A 22,234-nucleotide genomic window follows, 5' to 3' on the forward strand; every position below is an offset into this window, starting at 1 on the left:
TATAATGCAGCTCTTAGAAGCAGTATTGCTGCAGGAGTTGGAAAATTATCTGTCTATGCAATACCCACACATTCACAGATGCTGTTACTTGGCCCCCATTCAGACTGAGCTATTTGCCCTGGATGGAAACGGGCAGAATCAGGACCCCCCCCCCCCCAACTCTCTCGGGACAAGTGCTCACTACGAAATACCTTAATCGGGGTTATTTACCCCTGAATGCAATTGCAGCTCTTAGCAGAGTTCACATTTGCAGTAACCAGTTTTAAAAAATCCTCCTTTGCTGTCAATCAAATTCTCTTCTGCTTGCATCAAAGTGACGTTTTTTACAGCAATTGGATGGGTGATTCCCCCCTTTCCCCCTCCTTTTTTTTTAAAAAAAGGCGCCCAGTATCCGCACGTTTTATCAAACCTAAAAACCTCCTGTTTGTGTTGTGGGGATTTGGGTCACTGCAGGTTATGGATCTTCCCTTGGCCCCGTTTGCCCCCAAATGCAATCAGATTTAAAAACCTCCTCTCTGTGTGTGTGTGTGTGTGTGTGTGTGTGCGTGTATGCGTGCGTGCGTGCGTGCGTGTGTTATGGATCTTCCCTTGGCCCCGTTTGCCTCAAAATGCAATCAAATTTAAAAACCTCCTGTGTGTGTGTGTGTGTGTGTGTGTGTGTGTGTGTGTGTGTGTGTGTTATGGATCTTCCCTTGGCCCCGTTTGCCCCAAAATGCCAGTTAATGCCATCTCTGCATCTCTTGCATCCTCCCTCCTTGCCACCCCAGAATGCCTCATACACATGTAGTAATAATTAATTAATTAATTAATTCCTCACCTCGGAATTCCAGAAATGCCATGCATCCATTGCTTTCCCTAGGCTACCCCGGAATTGCTTACAAACAGCAGCAAAAGCATTCTGTATCAATTTGCCAAATTGGAAAGAGAAACGTTTGTAACATTCGCATTTCAGCATTCGCATAGAAAAAAGGCTTTTGCAAAGTGCCTTGCTGCTGGAAGCGAGGAAATGAAAGGGAAAGTCAACAAGCAACTAGCCACATTCTATCTAAATATATATCTACCTGAAGCAAAAACCATGCACATAGACTGCCAAAAATACTGTAATTTAAAAAAAAAAAATTAAAAAGGGAAAGCTCCCTGGTGCGAGAGGGAGGCTTGCTCCGTCCTGTGCCCTCCCTCTGACCTGCCCTGAATTGACCCTTCGTCCTGCTTACATTCTATCTATATATCTATCTACCTATTGCAAAAAACATGTCAAAAATATTGTCAAAAATAATAAAAAATGAAAAAGAGAGAGAAAGCTGCCTGGTGCAAGAGGGAAGCTTACTCCATGCTGTGCCCTCCCTCTGATCTGCCCTGAATTGACCCCTCATCCTGCTCCTTCCTTCTTCTCCTCCTGCTCCATTACAGGTTGCCCTCCATGGCCCCCTTCTTCCCCCTGGCTCCTTCATCCTCCTCCTCCTCCGTCACTTTCTCCAATTTCCCCCTCTGACTGCCTTTTGCATCCCCTGTCAGTCACCCTGATTCCCCCTTTTTGCATCCTGTCACCATGATTCCCCTTTTTTGTATCCTTCCTCCAGCTCCTTCCTCCTCCTCCTTCGCTCCGATAAAGGGGAGGGAATGCTCTGCCTTCCTCTGACCTAAATCCCTTCCCTGAACTTGCCCTGATCATGATTGGGGGCAAGTTAATATTCGCCGAACCCGGGTTTTTTCAAAAGAGACAGCTTTTCCCCCCAATTCCAAATGACTCATGCTAAGGGGCATTTGCCGCGAAACGGGTGTGCATGCCTCAGATTCGATTGTGAGAGATTTGGGGTGAATATGAACTTAACGTGCAAGATTCGATCCTTTTTCCAGGGTAAAGGTAGTCTGAATGGCCCCTTAGAGAGCAAATGTTTACAGCAGGTCTATGCAGTGGCGTCTCCTGATAGGTCTTTGTGCAATTTAGAGTAGGACAGCAAAGGTTTCTGACTCCCAGTTGTTTTACAGCAGGTTCAACAAAATGTTTGTCCTACTCTTGATTTGAATAAGTTTTTGGACCAGGCTGTGATGGGTGGATCCCAGGAGGGTGTTTTTTTTTGGGGGGGGGGGATAAAACTTGCAAGGGTGAATCTTGTTCATCCATTTGTTTGTTTGTTTTTAGAGATATAAAACATGTGACTGAGGCAGCCAGTTGGTAGATCATTACTGTTTTGCTAAATGTTACATCAGGAAGCACACTAGCTATCCATACTTTGATCACAGTAGTTCTGTACTGAGATGGTGATATTTGCTATTCTAATTCAATTTTATATATTAGACTTTTTAGAACACCTAACAATCAGAGTTCTCTGGTTAGTATACAATACATCAACATGTAAAATATAAATGGAGCACAGTAAGAGTGCAATGTAGCCAGGACCCCATAGAGAAAACCAAGGTAATCCAGGAGCAAAACAGAAGAATTATAAGAACTGAAAACACATAAACACTTATTAAACAAAGATATTCCTTTGATGTCCAAAATATCATAATGTAAGCACTAGGTGAGTCTTTGGCGAGGGCATTCAACAAATGGGGTGCCACCATTGAGAAGATCTCTCTCTCCTAGTTAGTCATATCATCTCATTTGACAGGGGAACATGGATGAGGGGGCCAAATAATAGACATGGTGTAAGGGTCGGTAAGTAAGGAAGGAGATTCTCCTTCAGGTAACTTGAGCCCAAAGTGTTTAGAGATTTAAAATTTAATAACAGTTCTTTGCATTTGAGCCAGAGGTGGTCTAGCAATTGGTTCAGATATCATAATGTGATGTTTTTAATTACTGTATTTTCTGGTGTATAAGACTACTTTTTAACCCAGGAAAATCTTCTCAAAAGTCGAGGGTCTTCTTATACGCTGGGTGTTGTCTTATAGGGCAGGTGCTGAAACTTCCGAGCTGGACTGGAGAATCTGCAGTCACTGCATTTGGTGGGGGGAGCTCAAAAACGGCCACATCCCCACCATATGCGACGATCGTATGAAAGCAGCTGCCGCTCTGATAGTCTTGGAGACAGGGAGGGCTGGGCAGGCAGGGAGAGCTGACCAATCCAAGCAGGCTTTGTATACAACAAGGTTTCCTGCTAAGTACCTGCATGTCATAAGCATCTGAATTAAAATTACCATATTGAAATCAAATCTGATGGTTTTAAAAATTTTTATTTGGTGTGCGTTGGAAGAGGGGTACTCTTATACGGCGAGTATATCCCAAACTCTTTATTTTAACTGGAAAAGTTGGGGGTCGCCTTATACGCCCAGTCGTCTTATATGCCGGAAAATACAGTAATCATGTCTAACAGTCCAGCTGCCTTGTTTTGGAATAAGAGTGTTTTAGGTGCTAACTCCAACTGGCCCAATGCACATATATATTCTTAACAAGAAGGTAAATAACATGGGCTGATTGCTTAAAATGAGTAATCAAAATGAGTTTTAAAATAAGATTGTTGCTTTGTTTATCAGCTAATACCTTGGATTGTTTATATGTTTAATGAAACCATCTTCTTCTTGATACCTAGATCAGATCTGATCGTGATAAAAGCCTTTCCCTGCGATACAGTGTTACTGGGCCAGGAGCTGATCAACCCCCCACAGGCATTTTTATCATTAACCCCATCTCAGGTCAACTGTCAGTGACAAAACCATTAGATCGGGAGCAAATTGCTTCTTTTCACGTAAGTTCTTAATTTACGTTAAACCAGATATTTAAATCAAAGATCTTAACATCTGTTTGATCTTTGAAGTGCACATCTGGCACAGTTTTCTCGGCTTTAGATTTAAAGTGTTTGAATGAGATCTGGATTTCTACACATTTTTGCTTTTCGTACATTATAGCAGTTGAAGCTGGTATATTTGAACAACTGAAATTTCCTGTAATAGATTAGACAAAATTTGTTTGTATGCTGTGTTTATGTATCACTTCTCAGCCTACTAGGCCCCCTTGAGCTAATGTACAATGGATAAAAGCAAGTAGAACGTTAAATATATAAATAAAAACATTGAAAATCATACTTTTAAAAACATATTTTAAAAACTTATTAAAAATAATTTAAGACCCAACATTTAAGCTAACCAGTGAAGTTTCAGGCACCAAAGGCCAAGCAAAATAGCAGCCTTAGCTGCCTCCCAAATACTCAAAAGGAATAGAACTAACCTAACTTCCTTTGAAAGGATGTTCCACAGTCAGGGAACAGAAAAAGAGCTGTCACGTGTAACCACCTACCTCCCTTCACAGGGTGATGAGATGCACAACAGACTGCTTTTTCAATCTTAATGATCACAAATTCCATTCAGGCTTATGTAGGAGGAGATCATCTTTCAGATATATCCTGATATGAAACTGTTTAGGACTTTGTAGATCAAAAACAGCAGATTGAATTGAGCTAGCAAGAAAATTGGAAACCAGTGCAGTTCTTGTAAGGCCAATGGTATAAGATCTCAAAAACACATACTTAAAAACAATGTGGCTTTTGCATTTTTTACTAGCTGTAGATTCCAAACACTGTTACAGTAGTCTGACTGGAATTTAATTAAGGCATGAACCACTATCCACATCTGCCCTCCAATGGAAAAGTTGCAGTGACACAGCAACTGAAGCTGGGCAAAGGAACTCCTGGTCTTCAAGGAGAAGCATTAGATCCAATAGCATTCCCAAGCTATAATCCTGATCTTTCGGAGGGAGTCCATCCAGAACAGGCTGTAATCTCAAACCCAAAATTAGGTTTCTTAGCGGCTATACAGACTGGTGTTATATGCCGGCGTGGGGGCATTGCGTATGCAACTCTGCTCCCACACCACCCACCTGACCAGATGGTGGGTGACATTACACCGTGTCTTTGCCACAGCACTTCCATACGCTGCTCTGAAGAAGTGGCAAAAAGCCACCACAGTGATGGCTAGGGTGCCCTTTCTACAGCCCATAAAGGAGACGCTTTTTGCGGCTTCTTTTTGCGCCATGGAAAGGCCAAATTAGGGCCTCAGCATGTGGTTGCTGTGGCCCTGATCCAGCAAGGAAAGAAGTGGCATGGGGTCATCCCTTAGGGGCATCTCTTGAGACCCTTAGTGAATGGCTTGACAAGGTTAACATTTCCTTCACTGCTTTCTGACAATTCGGGACTTCCACAGCCTCCTTGTCACCAGTTGTGACACACTCCCTGAATTCTCATCATAGGTTATTCACCAAGGTAATCAAGGCTATTTCTGTCCTATAATCAGGCTTGAACCCAGATTGGAATTGATCCAAATCCATTTCATCTAAGAAAGTTGGAGTTGTGTTGCCACTGCTTGCTCTAGGGAGCAAAGCAGAATAGAAAGTAGCTGACAGTTATCTAACGTGATGCTGTCTAGTGAAGTTTTCTTCAACAGAAGTTTTACAATTGCTTTTTAAAGAGAGGAGTAAAGTTTAATTTGGACCATAATTTTGTTCAGGTTTTTTTTTTTTTTTTTTGGCCATCCTCTAGTCATCTGCCCAAGTATATAATTGCCCTGAGTGCCTCAGAAAACCAAGGGGCCCATACTGTACACCCAAATAAAAGACACTTTAGAAAAATTGTGTCAGGTATCCAGTCCATCTTCCTATTCCACAGCTCAACTAGACATCAATAGAATTGTGAGCTCTAACAGCTGGAAAATCCACAAAAACCCTTTCCTGGATCTGCTAGTTTTTAGTGATAAAGCAAACTAAGACTATGAATTTTATTTGTTTTCAATTCTCCCTTTATAGTTGCAAATTCCATCACAACGTGAATTTCGTAGAACATTTTTTTTAGTGAGGTGGTCTGTTTGCCCTAAATTGAAAATGTCTTGAAGACACACAACAACACAACAAAGCTTTAGCTAAATATAAAATTGCAACATTTGTCATTAAGAAATGAAAAACGGCATTTACAATGAGATTAAGTGTTTCAGTGATATCTTAAAATACAAACTCTTGTAGGTTAAAGAAAATAAGGAAGCCTAGAAGATGTGGCTCAAGTGATTATGATGCTGACTCTGTTGATTGCAAGATTGGCAGGTTGGCAGTTGGTAGCCCAGGTGCTGCATGACGGGGTGAGCTCCGGTCACTAGTCCCATCTTCTTCCAAGGTAGCGGTTCGAAAGCATGCAAATGCAAGTAGATAGATAGGTACCACACCCATGGGAAGATAAACAGCATTCTGTGCAATCATGCTGGCCACATGATCACAGAGTAGTCTCTGAGAATGCTAGCTCTTTGGCTTAGTAATGGAGATGAGCACCGCCCCCTATGGTCAGTCACGACTTGACAACGTTGTCAATGGGGAATACCTTTACCTTTAGAAGAACATTGGAGGGATGTATGAGTGGATGGGTTTTTGAGAAATCTCTGTAAATTTTCATGTTTCATCAGAGCTTGGAAAATAATTTTTTGGATTACAGGTCCCAGAGTTTCCCAGCAAATATAGCTAAGCAGCCGTAGTGGCTGAGAGATTCTAAGAATGGTAGTTCAGAGTAGCAACATTTCTAAACTCTGTTTTTCAGTAATATTTTAAAAATGTCAAGAATAATTCTGATAGATCATCTCCTTATATCCATCTAGTACACTATCCTTTTCATAGGATGCAAAAAGATGCACCTAAGCTAGTGGCTATCATTGCATCATATTTAATGAATGAACTTGGCACTGTTTGAAGAAATATTTATTTTTCTTCTTCGTGGTCTCTGCGAATCACACAAATGGGTTACTTCTGCGCCTGCGCAGGAATACTTGGAAACTTCTAGAATCTCTGGGCAGAATTTTCTGGTTCTTTTGCAAACCAATTTCATTTGATAATCTATTATTATGAAATAATTTTAAACTTTTCTGCATTAGATACTTTTTGTTCAGGCTTTTAAGAAGATTATGAACAAATGGAATGCTTGTTTATTCTGCACCAGTGGCTTGTTTTAGTAACTTTAGACATGGAGCGAGTAATTGCGTTTTAAAGGACTTTGGTTTGATAGTTTACAATATGATTTTTTTTAAAAAAAAAAATAGCTGTTGAAGTGACCAAGAAAGAGAGATACAAAGAAGATGCTGACATAAATCAAGTTAATGGAGTTCCATTTAAAATGTTCTGTCAGCAACACTAATTACCATGCATGATGACATGTTTTGCAAGTTTTCTCAATTCCTAATGACTTTTGCAGCTGAGGGCACACGCTGTGGATGTAAATGGAAACCAGGTGGAAAATCCCATCGACATTGTCATTAATGTCATTGATATGAATGACAATAGGCCTGAGTTCTTACACCAGGTTTGGAATGGGACAGTTCCTGAAGGATCAAAGCCAGGTAAAATTTCCCAAAAAAAAATTATTTTCATTTAAACTTCAAGATGTTAAAATATACTTTAAAAATTTAGCCAAAATCATACCACCAACTCTCTGTGATCATCATCGTCACCCTTTGGACTGTTCAATTTTAATTGTATCCTCCCAACAAGGAAAGACCAGTCTTTTTTGATGGAGCTCAGGAGGCATGTTTGATTATTGTATGATCCATGTTTCATGGGAACAAAGGCAAGCTGATTCACTCCCCACTCCTTTGTTACATATGCTTGTGTGAAAGTACTTGTCAAGTATATGCTGCCACCTTGCTGGGCTCATATAAGCAAAATCAGCGTCAGAACTCAAGCAACTGACATGATCATGCTTAATAAAGCATAGCTTGCTGCCTACCTTTGAACATAGGAGCCAAACATAAAGATAAATGGCATGTGCTAGGGAGGAAAAGGAAGAGAAAAAGAAGGCAAGGAAGAATAGTGAGTACAATGGGTTATCTAAATCGATGAGGGTTTGGTTTGGGGGGGGGGGTTAAAATGTAGATGATCACATCCCATATTATTCAGTGGCAGAAACATGAACATATATACTTCAGCATGTGTGCATTCATTTTTTTGCCATTTAATTATATGGGGTATGGCTATCCATGGTCAGTCAGATTCATGGATCAGAAGCTCACTGGTAGGAAGGGCCCACTGTAATAATAAATAGCATTTCTAAAATTCTAAAAGCATTTAATACTTTTAGATTGTACAGACACTCTTTACACTTTTTGGCTTATGTCATCTTAGTGACATGCATGCATATGCATCTGGGCAAATTATTAACCATAGTGAAATGGATTGATTCTGTTGACAGTGGTGGAAGCAGAGTTGCATATACAATAATGCAGTTGTGCATTGGAGTTGCTCATTTGCAGTTGTGCATTGCACATCATTCATTATGCCTTGCAAAATGACAGTCAGTGAGGTGTGTTACACAGTGTTTCCATTCTGTGTAGTTATTGTGTAGTTCTGGCCTTGTGTATCACTGCATGTGAATATTTACAGTACTTTGGGGAATGTTGGATTGCAACCATTCAACAATGCTTTTAATATAGTGTTATTATCTTTATACTTCAGATTTTGGGTGAGAGCAGCTGAGGGGAGAAATGTAGCAAGCCAAAATGATATTGAGTTAACAGAAGAGATGTAGTTTGAAAGCCGGGTTTCATCCTTGTACCTCTGTGCGTTCACCATTATGGTATATTCCATAAACCATAGGCTATATCCAGTGGTGTGGATCAGACAATAGGAAGGCATTTGTCAGCAGAAAAGATTCCCCCTCCACATCCCAAAATTCAGTTCTCCTTATCCAATTTACTTATGTCTTTGAGTGTGGTGAGATGTGTGTCTCTGTGTAAATAGTAGCAAGTTCTCCTATTGCAGCCTATTGATGTGGCCTTTCATGATGTTAGTAGACAGAATGTACCACTATTTTATACCAACGGTAATCATTGCTTTAAATTTCAGCTTTATAGAAGGAGTGAAAAGATAACAGAAACGTCCTTCATTCGTACAGACCTATATACTGAACTAACAAGCATTACCTTTCTGCGAAATCAATATGCACCCCACTTGCTTATGCACACTATTCATTTGTTCTGAGTCAGTAAGATAGCTAGAAACATGTGTGAGTTTACATTTTCATTAAAAGTGTTATAGAATTAATGGGCCTGAGTGCCAGGAGAACATTTTCAGCACTAAGTGAATTTGGATACATTTTATAAATACATGCATTTTATGTTGCCTTGCCCTTTGTTGATCAAGAGCCTTGAGGAAAGCAGTATGATCCAAATAACATAAGGAATGTTGAAATGTTTTATCAGAGGAAGTAAATGTTTAGACCAAGTTTTGAGCTTCTGAGTGAACTTGGGTAACCCCAGTAAACTGTTTATTTAACTCCAGTCATTATTTGTTCCTTCATTAGGAACCTATGTCATGACAGTCACTGCTATTGATGCTGATGACCCAAATGCATTGAATGGAATGCTGAGATACAGAATTTTGTCACAAGCTCCAAGTACCCCTTCCCCAAACATGTTTACAATCAACAATGAAACAGGTGACATTATCACAGTTGCTGCTGGACTGGACAGAGAGGTAAGCCAGGTCTTGTGCTGTGTATGTTTGAATACTTTGTATAGAGGCTGCTAACATAATATGTTCCCATTGGCATTACACAGGCCTTCGTTAGCTTGCCAGTTGCAGGCCACTTACATCTGGTATACTCATTGAGTGAATTTGGGCAGGTCATGCACTCTTAGCCTAAGAGAAAGGCAATGGCAAACCTCCTTTGAATAAATCTTGCCAAAAACAAACAAACCCTAGAATAGGATGCTGTACGTCAGAATGGAATTGAAAGCAGATGATTACAGCAGCAATAGCAATAATAAACTTTGCGAAATCAGTAATATGACCTTACTGATAGCACCTGATAAAGTGATGAAGTGGTAATTTGTTTTATGCCTTATGAACCTCATTTCAGGTTATTAAATCCAAAAGCAATTTATTATTACCAAATTTACTTAATCAGTTTGTTTGCTCACTTCTTAATTTTATTCATGAGAAAATACAATTCTGTACTGCAATCCTACTAATACCTTTAATACTTTGGCACAGTGAGAAGGTTAAAACAACAGTGAAAGATCTTTAAATTGTCTGCAATAAACATCTAGCTTTAAAGTTAAAGTTCTTACAGTTCTTAAAAGCTGATTTTCTGGGCACTTGTGGAGTAACAAAATACTATCATGACATTTTTAAAAATGTGTTGAGTTTTAGTTCTAGTTTCTGCAATCTTTAGATTTTCTTTAACCTGAAAAGGGTTTATTAAAAAAAACTACCATATTAAAGAAACTGTCATTCAGTCCAAAATGGCCTTGTGATAGCCACTCCTGGATCATTACCTAAGCTAGGTGTTAATGCTACAGCAACACAGACTTTGCCTTCTTGGGCAGTTTCCTATATTGGTGGGATGAGCATCCTGCATTTTTTCATTATTTTACTTACTTAACTTATATACTGCCTTTTTCCCAAGGCAGCTTGCCACTTGTACTAAAGCAAAGTGCAGCTAAAACACAATGATTATAATAAATATAAATAACATTGCATAAACTATCCTCTTGAAAATAGCACTGATTTAAATCACCTTAGAAATATTTAAAACATAACTGATAATAGAAGTACAGCTTACAGAACATGCCCATTAAAAGATTTGTGCAGCAGCCAGTTAATCACCAAAAGCCACTCTAAGTAAAAAGGTCCTTGCTTGATAGCAGAAGAGAATCAGAGACAACCAGCTTAGCCTCCTAATGGAAAGAATTCCATAGTCTGGGAGCAGCCACCAATAAGCCCCTCTCCTGAGTTCTCTTTAGATTTGCCTATGAGTATATTGGACTGGGAGAAGGGCCCCCTTCAAATATCTTAAAGGCTTGACAGAATAATATAGAAAGATGTTTTTCAGGTGGTCCAGGCTCAAGCCATATAGGGCTTTATAGGTCATAACCATTATATGAATGCCTAGGAGTAACACGTTCTCTCTTAAATTGGACCAGTTCTTGGTTTGGATCCAGTGGTTGCACATGTTTACTCACCAGTTGTGATAGTGGGGGACCAAGAAGAGACACATCCCCAGGAATTTTAAAACTCAGGTAGGCTCATACATACTAGGAGATACTGCTTTTCGGATAATCTGGACCCAAGCCACATAAGGCTTTACGCCTCATAACCAGCAGTTTGAATTGTGCCTGGAAATGAATCAATAGCCAGTGAAGATACTGCAACAAGGGACCTCTGTGTTCCTTGTAACCAGCTCAAGACAACATTTTAGGCCTTCTGAAGTTTCTGAACAGTTTCTGAAGTTAGTCCCATGCAGAGCATGTTGCATTGATCAATGTGTTACTGTAACCAGAGGCCCATTTACACCACACAATTATAATGGTATATTACACTTTAACTATCTTGGCAACCTCCTATGGAATCTACCATATATACTCAACTATAAGTCAAAAAATTTATGCCCCCCAAATGAACTCCAAAATCCTGGGTAGACTTATGGAAGGGTCAATGAGTTAATGCTAATAAATTTTGTGAAAGAAGAAGTGCTCACCTTTCTCTGTAGCCTTGTAATGGCTCCCTGTTTGAAGCCCCCGCGCCGCTCTCCTCCTCTCCCCCTGTGTGTGTGTGTGTGTGTGTGTGTGTGTGTGTGTGTGTGTGTGTATGTGTTTCCCTCTCTGCTTTCCCGCTCAGCCAGACCTAACAAGATGCTGCTAAGGAAAGGAACACGCCCTGGCTTGAACCCCGTTTTGCCTGGAAGCCCTGGGGGTGAAAGGTAGAGAGAGAGAAAGGTTTGCCCTCCATTTCTGCTAGCTATGAGCTTAGGAGTCCTGGGAATGAAAAGCAGAGAAAGAGAAAGGCCTGTCCTCCATTTCTGCTAGCTATGAGCTTAAGAGTCCTGGGGGTGAAAAGCAGAGAGAGAGAAAGGCTGTCCTCCATTTCTGCTAGCTATGAGCTTAGGAGTCCTAGGGGTGAAAAGCAGAGAGAGAGAAAGGCCTGTCCTCCATTTCTGCTAGCTATGAGCTTAGGAGTCCTGGGGGTGAATAGCAGAGAGAGAGAAAGGCCTGCCCTCCATTTCTGCTAGCTATGAGCTTAGGAGTCCTAGGGGTGAAAAGCAGAGAGAGAGAAAGGCCTGTCCTCCATTTCTGTTAGCTATGAGCTTAGGAGTCCTGGGGGTGAATAGCAGAGAGAGAGAAAGGCCTGTCCTCCATTTCTGCTAGCTATGAGCTTAGAGTCCTAGGGGTGAATAGCAGAGAGAGAGAGAGAAAGGCCTGTCCTCTATTTTTGCAAGCTATGAGTCTTGGGGGTGAAAAGCAGAGAGACAGTGGGTTCTGTCCTCCTTTTCACAAGCCATGTGCCTTGGAGATGCTTTTGGTAAGGGGAAGTGTGTGTGTGTGTGTGTGTGTGTGTGTGTGTGTGTGTGTACGTGCACGCTGAGGTTTGTTTCCCCTTTTCCATGCTGAGACTGATGCTTGGGAGAGTGAGATATAGGGAGGGAAATGGTGCTTTGTTTCCCCCACCCCCTTTAGATCTTTTGTAACATCCTCCAGTGTTTGCCTCTCGACTTATCCACGGGTCATATCAAAATCCATGATTTTGGATCCAAAAACTGCCCTCGACTTATACATGAGGTTTACTTATACATGAGTATATACGGTATGTCGATTAAAATGGGGCACTATACTAAACTTTGCAAGCAGTTACACTTTTTCAGAACTTGAACTTTGATGCATACTGTTGTTTCACAAGCATACGCACAGCCCTCTCTCACACTGTTGACTTGATGATTTCACAAATTGCCATGTTTCAGCAAGTGGCAATTGCAATGATAGTCATTACACAATGGGTGAGTTTAAGGCCTTGCTTCCCATTGCACAGTTGGTTGTATCTGATCTTACCGTTTCTTCCTTTAGCAGTAGCAGCTTAGGGATAACAAGCAGGATTACCACTGCAGCATATTGGAAAGTTTTCAAACCACTACCCCTCCCCCCCAAAAGAACACATTCATTGAGGTGTCGATATATATGACTCCCCCTACAAGATGCTTTCCACCCAGGAGGCAAAATTGTCTTGGTACCAGTGGAAACACCCTTATCAGAACTAATAGATATGGGTAATTTTTGACAGAACTGTATTGTAAAGAGAAAGGGCTAACTGTCCAGCATGTTGTTGTCCTAGACCGTCTTATCTTCTCTCACATCTGTTCACAAGGGGGTAGGGAACAGAAATGTTAAATAAACTCATGCAGTTAGGAGGACATCTGCTGTGGGCCTTAATCGGTTTGCTCTGTAAGCACCTTTCTGCAGTACACCTGCTATCTGTTTGTGGAACATATGCATGCTGAACCTCTTTGAGCCACAGTCCTTCACAAATGCTTCATTACTGGGGGGGGGGGGACATGAAACTTAAGAATAAAAATCTGGGATCTAAAATCAACTGTTTGTTGAATAAGTGGAACATATTTAAGTGTTGGTTTAATCAGTTCCCATTGATTCAGCAGGTATTCTCTGATTGTAGGCCCAGGTGTTTATTGCTTCCCGCATCCCTGGTTTTGATATATTACTTTCCCTAACAATTTCTGAACTTTTGTATATATTATTATCTTTTCCATTTTATGTTGTATTTTTTTTTTCTTAGCTGGAAGGTATATGTATTTCCAAGAGGTTCTAAACTTATTTTAAAGATGAAGTATAATCATGCTCCAACTTGATAGGAAAAGGAAAAATTTAAATGAGTTCACATACCTTGTCAATGCATGTAGAAAGCATGTTCCTATGTAGAAAACAAGTTTGTTGCCTTATGTATAACTGTCAGGAAAAAAGTAGAGTAATGCTAACAAGAAATAAGATTTTAAAGGAGTTCAGGAAACAGGAGAAAGGGGAAAAGATGGATCTCAGTGGAAAGGCATTCTTCTTGTAAATATTCATTTTTACAAAAAAATCTCTTCAGCGCTATCAGTAAAGTACTCAAGGCACTAAGATTTCAGAGTAATAACAAAATGGCTTATCTTTATTAGTTTTCTTCTTGGAAGATGAAGTGAATTCTTTGCAATATCACCTCACTCATCTAAGAAGCATAAAAGTGCTGAATCCCAAATCAGAAATGGTGGGGAAAGTAATTTTTATTTACATCTAGCAACATACAGTCTCAGCAAAAAACAGAGAAATTATTAAGGTGTCTTGGGCTAGAAAGAAAGAAAGAAAGAGCAGAGTCCAAAACATTAGGAAAGGGGAAAACAAGTACTCCTTTTACTGTTAGAATTCCAGCAATTCTTCTCCTTGTGGAGGAGGCTTAATCTTAGGCACTGGCTTAGATCCAACAACAATTTTCAAATGTGCATTCTTAGTACCAAAAGCTGTTTTGTTTTGTTTATTTAAACAAAAGAGAGCATAAAGTTGGCAATACTGTTGACCAATCATGCTCTCTGTAGTTATGAACAGTTTACATTTATGGAAATAAAATGTGGGTTTAGGCTTTTTTTTCACTAAGTGCTTTTTGTTCCCTTTGCCTACACTAGTTTCCATAGTGATTTTGAGACAGCACTTGCTACCGTTACCCTTAAGTCTCCCCCTCAACAAAGCCTTGGCAGTTTGAATCCTTTGACCAAGAATGTGCCCTCCCATACTCAGCTCTCATGACCTTTTTTTTTAAATGCCCAACTTTGATTTTGTTTAAACTACTGAACAAAGTTTGTGTTTTTAAAAGTTACCGTAGTCCACATTTTTTTAAAAAAGGAAGAAAGTGACACATTTTTGCCATGGGGTGCTAATGTTTGATGAAGATTATAAGGCGTCCAAATGAAAACAACAACAAAAAAAATGCATGGAGTGCAGTGTGGTTAAATGTTGCAGATCTGACACTCCTCAGTTCCAGTGATGTTAACAAGAATGAGCAGCCTGATCAGCTCGTTGCATAGCAAAGCACAATTTATTGAACACCTGCTGTCCTCTTAGAATGTTGGCTCTGTCTGTAACTCCTGTTGGTGTCATTTTGTGTTGTTTTTTTATTTTAGAAAGTACAACAGTATACGTTAATAATTCAAGCTACAGACATGGAAGGAAATCCAACATATGGTCTTTCAAACACAGCAACTGCTGTCATCACAGTGACAGATGTCAATGACAATCCTCCAGAGTTCACGGCTGTGACTGTAAGTCTGGTAAAAAGAGGGAATGAGAGATGTGAATAGCCTTTACTTAAGAAAGAATTTTGCTGATGTGACCAAATGGATTTAATATGCAAGCCTTATTGGATCATCCAGTAGATTTCAGTGGTTTAACTAAGGCCATGTCTGCCTCTTAGAGATCTCTAAACTTAACTTGAATTTCAGCATTGAGCTGAAGAGCTGTAGCTTGAGACGATAGTTCACATTACTGCATACTAAAAGCATACTGCCACTTTGTTCAACTATACTGAGGTACTGGGTATATTTAAAGGTATTGTCCAGTACATATCTGTGAGTCCCACTGACCTAATAAGACCAGAGTAAGCCTATATAGGGAATGCACAATTAATTAAACAAATTTGAATTATTAGGTCAAAATGAATAAATGAAGACACGTGCACTCTAGGGATAGGATAGGATAGGTAGGATAGGATGATCATGAGATGGTACTACTGTACCCAGTAGCTGGCAGGGATATATATATATATATGAGAGAGGCTGGTGGATCCAGCAGGATTCCTGGTGGTTTCCTGTCATTCGGCAGGTGATTCGTGAAAGCTCTGGCTGATCCCTGGAACAGAGAAGCAGCCTGGACAGTGAAACAAATCGCTCCTAGTGTCTCCCTCTACGGAGTATAACCAAACCAATCCCTTTCCTGACACATTAAACAGGCCAGAGTGGGACTGGCTGACTGGGTGAAAGGGGTGGCCATTGCCTTCTTACAACAAAGTAGAGTTCCAGCTTGCCTAAGGAAGCAGTTGTGAGCCATTTGTTGAAAAAGCCATCCCTAAATCTCTCTATAATGGATAATTATCAGCCAGTGTCCAATATACCATTTTTGAGTAAAATATTGGAGTTTGTGGTGACCTCCTAGCTCCTAGATGAAATGGATTATCTAGTTCCATTTCAGTCTAGTTTCAAGCCTTTCTTTGGAGCAGAGACAGGTTCGGTTGTCCTGGTGGACGACCTACTCAGGGAAGTGGACAGGGGGAGTATGTTCCTGTTGGTTTTGTTGGACTTCTCATTGGCTTTCTGTACCATCTACTATGGTATCTTTCTGGGCCACCTCAGTGGGATGGGACTTGGAGGGATAGTTTTACAGTGGCTCTATTATTTTCTGGAGAGGGGGGGAAACCAGAAGGTGGTGCTTTGATGGAGGACCACCTTTTCACTCCCTGGTCATTGACTTGTGGGGTTCCTCAGGGTTATATTTTGTTCCCCCATGCTATTTAATATATACATGAAATTTCTGGGAGAAAGCAATACACAGATAACTCACAACTGTACTACTCCTTTCCGCCTCAATCCAAGGAGGCTGTCTTGGTCCTAAACCAGTGTCTGTCATCAGTAATGGACAATGAGGGCAAACATATTGAAGCTTAATCCACACAAGACACAGATGCTCCTGGTCTGTCAAAAGGCAGACCAGGGATGATGATGATGATGATGATGATGATGATGATGATGATGATGATGATGCTTTATTTATATAGCGCTGTAGATTTGCACAGCACTGTAAATACAAACAATAAAATAGAAACGAGTAAACCTGCCCATAGTGTACAATCTAAGAAATAATAGCTGAATACATATAAATAATACATGTACAGTACAGGAAAGGGTTCAGTAAAACAGGCAACAAATTAAAATAGCAAATAGCAAATAATAGTCACGTAATGCCTGGGAACACTTTTCTGAACAGGATGGTGTTCAACTCAGTTTTCAAACTCAGTTTTCAAACTAGTTAAACAAGTGATGAGCCGTGTCCATGGGGGAAGGAGATTCCAGGAGTGAGGGGCAGCAAGTGAATCTGGAATGGGGCAGAGAAAATCCTGGGCTGAGACAGCAGATCTTGACTGCCAGAACGGAGGACACAAGCGGGAAGGTGAGGAGAAAGAAGGTCTGATAAAAAAGAAGGGGCCAGCCTATGGAGGGCTTTAAAAGTCAACAACAGGAGCTTATACTGAATACGGGATTCAGCCTATGTTAGATGGGATTACTCTCCCCATGAAAACACAGGTTCACAGTTTGGATGTACTCCTGGACTCATCTTTGAACCTGGAATCCTGATTTCTGGAGTGGCTAGGAATGTTTTTGCATATTTAGAAATTTCCACTGGCCCAAAGGGCTGCAGCCAAACTGTTAACTGTGGCAGGTTACAGAGACCGTATTGTGCCTCTGTTAAAACTTATAAAGCCCTATATGGCTCAGGCCCAGGCTATCTTACACACCTCGCTGTATGTGCCTGCCTTGGCCATGAGATCATCAGGAGAGATCCTTCTCTCAGTTCCACCACCACTGCAAGCACATTCGGTGGGGACACAAGAGAGGGACTTCTCAGTGGCTGCTCCTAGAATTCTGGAACTCCCTTCCCAGGGAGGACAGAATGGCACCTCCCTGATGTCCTTCCATCAGCTGTCTAAAACCTTTTTATTCCAACAGGCTTTTAAAACAGAATTTGTTTAAAGAATAGGCTTTGAAAGGCTGCATTGTTTTAAACTCAATTGTTTTTAAATAGCTTTTAATCTTTTTTTAAATTACATGTTACAGTATTCCTTTAGCATGAGATTTGAATTGTTTTTAATGCTATGAATAATTTAATTCTGTTTTAATGTTCACTTTTTGTATGTTTCAATTTGTATTGTTCCCAGTTCTGTCCTAATTTTGGGAGGAAAGTAGGATACGTGATGATGATGATGATGATGATGATGATGATGATGATGATGATGTATCTTATGATTTCAGTTCTATGGCGAAGTCCCTGAAAACAGAGTTGATGTGATAGTAGCTAATCTGACAGTGACTGATAAGGATCAGCCCCATACGCTTGCCTGGAATGCAATGTATCGAATGACTAGTGGGGATCCTACAGGCCGGTTTACCATTCTTACTGATCCAAACAGCAATGATGGGTTGGTAACTGTTGTGAAGGTAAGTGATAATACAATTTGCCAAATTAAGTAGAAGCAGATAAATGGTACTGAACTGAATATTAAAAGGCTCCTGCTGTTAAATCCAAAAGACAGATTAGGGGCAGGTATTAGAATATATGTATATCCTACCTCTTTTGAAAGGGTGACATTCATCTTTTAGAAGCTTCCCTACATGTTCTCGTAGTGCCATTCTAGATTATACAGTTTTTAAGAACCTGGATAGACTGTTCAAAGGAGTGTATTATCCATTTCTGTTTTCAGGAGATCAGAACTTTTTAAGCAGCTCCAGTCTTCACTCCCAGCATGAAAAGTTCTTTAGGTGATGGTTACTGTCACTGTTCCCCAAAGAAGTGGAAGTACAAGAAATATAAAATAATTTCTTCTTTCTTTATTTGGAATAGGAACAGGCAGCCTTTTGAGTTTCACAGAGTTATTGCTCAATAAAAATTTCACCCTGAATTTTGTTTAACTTAATAACTTCTATACTCCATACCTCATCTTAAATCCAGTGAAAGATGTTTAGCTCATTTCAAGGAGATATTTTAGCATTGTTTCTTGCACAAATATCACAGACACATATACCAAAAGTCCAGCAGTTCATTGTATCTCATCATCTTTGATCTTTTGCACTAGCAACTGACCTGGACAGTACTGTTAAATCTGGTATCCTCCAGGTGTATTGGCCTACAACCCCAGAACTCTTGGACATTTAATATGTTGGCTGAGGTCTTTAAAAGGAGCAGTCCAAGGAAACCTGGAGGTCACCCAAATTGAAGAAACCTAGATTAATATCTGGATAAGAAGGTGCCATTTATAAGAGGTTGATGTGGGCAAGATCCTGAACTGGGGGGGGCAGGGGGGAGTATAGAACTGATAGGTCTCTAGACTTTTCTGGCCTTGTTGTTCTGTCATGTCACAGAATTTTACATTTACCTGAAGTCAATTTAATACTCAGTTACGCTACTTTGCAGTAGAGCTTTTTCTTAAAAACCAGATCTTTCTCCTTGACATATAAATTAAATGGTAGGGACATGATTTTAAAAACAAAATTAAAAACATGAATGATAGTGGCTGGACATAACCTCCTGCATGATGCTACCCCACAGTAGTCCCATCTCTTCCCACAAACATTTCCTCCTATTTGAGCTTATTTCCACTATTAAGAAAGTGTGAAAAGGTAAAGAAGTACCCATGCCTGCTGGTGTGTTTCCCTGCCCCTACAATTAGCTCCCAACAATTTTATGACTGGGACAAAACTGGTTTTAAACACAAAGGCCTGTTCACATATACCTAAAGTCTTAAGTGGAGCTTCTACTGTCTGTAGTTAGCCTTGATTACTGCATTGTTAGTTATATAAATAAAGTCTCTGTAGCTAAAGGCAGTAGGCAAATCACAGCAGCACCATTGCTTTTCAGTAGCCTTTTATGGGGAGGGGGGTAAGGATGCATCCCATGCATGTATGGGTATGATGGGCAAGAAGCCATCTGTGTTGTCCTAAAGAAAAATGTTTGCAACGTGAAGTCTGTTGCATATGTCATCAACATCCCAGTTTGGTAGATTTTCAACATCTGAGATATTATGAACATTCTTATAATTTTCAATGTACTTGGATTACCTCTCGGAATAAATTTCCAAACTACCAAAATCAATAGGAAATCAAGACTTTTCACTAGAATGTGAGCTTTGACGTAGGAGAGAAAAGCAGTTATTCTACATGTTTCTAGATTCTAGAATTATAGTTTCCAAAGGTACCAATTGTATAAAATTCTGCCAGTCAGAAGCACATGATGATGTGCTTTGTATTCATACACAAATGATCCATTCACAGTTACAACTAGAATGCTCTGAAATGGAAAACAAAACAGAGATGCTGAAATTAAACCATACCTCTATAAAGACAAGTCAATTAAGGCCTCGAGAGTATAATCTACTTGAAGCAGCACAGTTTGTTTCAAATTAAATTCTTTATTTTAAAACTGTCAGAATTGAGACAAAAAAGGTAAAAGTGGGTAAATAAATTGAATGTGGTAGAAACTCCCAAGAGAAACACTAAACCCTATTAGTTCTAATCCAGTTTAATGACTCCTGAAGGAGTTGCATTGTATTTGGTAGGCAATCCTTCACTAGTCTCCATGAGAAAGGTGTCTGATTTTAGCAGCATAAAGTGGTGCAGAGGGGAAAATTTTCAGCAATTCTGTCTAAAGAGCTTAGTTTTGATCTAAAAGGAATGTTATAGAAAGCACCCTCAACTACACCAGAATCCTCAGCAAAACAAAGAAGGGTATCGGGGGTTGCTGTGAAAACTCCTTTTGGCATTTTTCCGTAATTTCATCAAAATAAGAGATTGTTCAGATAGTCATAGAATCATAGAGTTGGAAGAGACCACAAGGGCCATCCAGTCCAACCCCTGCCGTGCAGGAATTCTCAATCAAAGCATACCTGACAGATGGCCATCCAGCCTCTGTTTAAGACCTCCAAGGAAGGAGACTCCACTACATTCTGAGGGAGTATGTTCCACTGTCTAACAGCCCTCACTATCAGGAAGTTCCTCCTAATGTTGAGGTGGAATCTCTTTTCCTGTAGCTTGCATCCATTGTTTTGGGTCCTGTTCTCTGGAGCAGCAGAAATCAAGCTTGCTCCCTCCTCAATATGACATCTCCTCAGATATTAAACAGGGCTATCATATCACCTCTTAACCTACTCTTCTCCAGGCTAAACATCCCCAGCTCCCTAAGCCGTTCTTCATAGGGCATGGTTTCCAGACCCTTCACCATTTTAGTCGCCCTCTTTTGGACATTCTCCAGTTTCTCAACATTCCTTTTGAATTGTGGTGCCCAAGTCATGGCCAGAGGGACACGTTGCAACCATCAACTTGATCTTCATTGACAGAGCTGGTGAAACAGAAGTCCATCTGGAAGGGAGGGGCATCCCAGCCAGAGAAGAAGAGAGAACAAGGGAGGGTTGGCAACGTTTCTACTTTGAGGGCATTAAACAGACGTTTGGCTATGGAGCCCGATTGTTTTAACGCTGGCTAATGCGGAGAGTCTCTACCCAAAGTTTCTACCATGTGAACTGATTTGCTTCTTGTCTGTCCCTTTCTTACCTCTGTTTCACAATTGTGACAAGCAGGATGGGAGGATGGCCTTGAAGGCCACTGTGCAACGCAGAGTCCAGCCCTTCACTGTTTGTGTATGTCTCCTGCTGCAGGGGATTCAAAGGTGGATTCTCATAAATGTACATACACCCGTATTGCTAAATAAACATAACTTAAAGAAAGAAAGAAAAAAAAGAATTGTGGTGCCCAGAACTGGACACAGTATTCCAGGCAGGGCCTGACCAAAGCAGAATAGAGTGGTACTATTACTTCCCTTGATCTAGATACACTACTTCTATTGATGCAGCCTAAAATTGCATTGGCCTTTTTAGCTGCCGCCTCGCACTTTTGACTCGTGTTCAACTTGTGGTCTACTTGGACTCCTAGATCCCTTTCACATGAAGTTTCCTTAAACCAGGTGTACCCCATCCTGTATCTATACATTTTATTTTTCTGCCCTACATGCAGTACCTTACATTTTTTTGGGTTGAATATCTTTTTGTTAGCTTGGGCTCAGCTTTCCAGTTTATTCAGGTCATTTTGAATTTTGATCCTGTCCTCTGCGGTGTTAGCTACTCCTCCTAATTTTGTGTCATCTGCAAATTTGATAACTATGCCCCTAAATCTGTCATCCAAGTCATTCATAAAGTCATTGATAAAGATGTTGAATAGCACTGGGCCCAGGACAGAACCCTGTGGCACCCCACTGGTCACTTCTCTCCAGGATGAAACGGAACCATTGTTGAGCACCCTTTGTGTACGGCTGGACAACCAAGTACAAATCCATGTAACAGTTGCCTTGTCTAACCCACATTTTACAAGCTTATTTGCAAGAATGTCATGAGGAACCATGTCAAAGGCCTTACTGAAATCAAGATATGCTGTATCCACAGCATTCTCTTCATCTACCAAGCTGGTAATTTTATAAAAAAAAAAAAAAGATCAGATTTTCCTGGCATGACCTGTTTCTCTGAAACCTGTGTTGACTTTTTGGGTTTATGGCATTGCCTTCTAGATGGTCACAGACTCTCTGTTTTATTATCTTCTCTAGAAGATGTCAGATTGACTGGACAATAATTGTTGGGATCCTGTTTTTTCCCCTTCTTGAAGATGGGGACAATGTTTGCCCTCCTCCAGTCTGCTGGGACTTCTGT

General features: G+C 40.4%; 1 protein-coding gene across 1 annotated transcript in view; it reads left to right on the plus strand.

Moving 5' to 3' along the window:
* Positions 1–22,234, plus strand: part of LOC121917405 (cadherin-2) — a 189,933-nt gene that overhangs the window by 135,198 nt on the left and 32,501 nt on the right. Inside the window, exons 5-9 of the mRNA XM_042443342.1 lie at positions 3,534–3,689; positions 7,161–7,305; positions 9,264–9,436; positions 14,901–15,038; positions 17,799–17,984. Coding sequence (XP_042299276.1) covers positions 3,534–3,689; positions 7,161–7,305; positions 9,264–9,436; positions 14,901–15,038; positions 17,799–17,984 — 798 coding nt within the window. The remainder of the gene's footprint in view (positions 1–3,533; positions 3,690–7,160; positions 7,306–9,263; positions 9,437–14,900; positions 15,039–17,798; positions 17,985–22,234) is intronic.

Source organism: Sceloporus undulatus, unplaced genomic scaffold (assembly GCF_019175285.1).
Source record: "Sceloporus undulatus isolate JIND9_A2432 ecotype Alabama unplaced genomic scaffold, SceUnd_v1.1 scaffold_17, whole genome shotgun sequence".
Lineage (NCBI taxonomy): Eukaryota > Metazoa > Chordata > Lepidosauria > Squamata > Phrynosomatidae > Sceloporus > Sceloporus undulatus.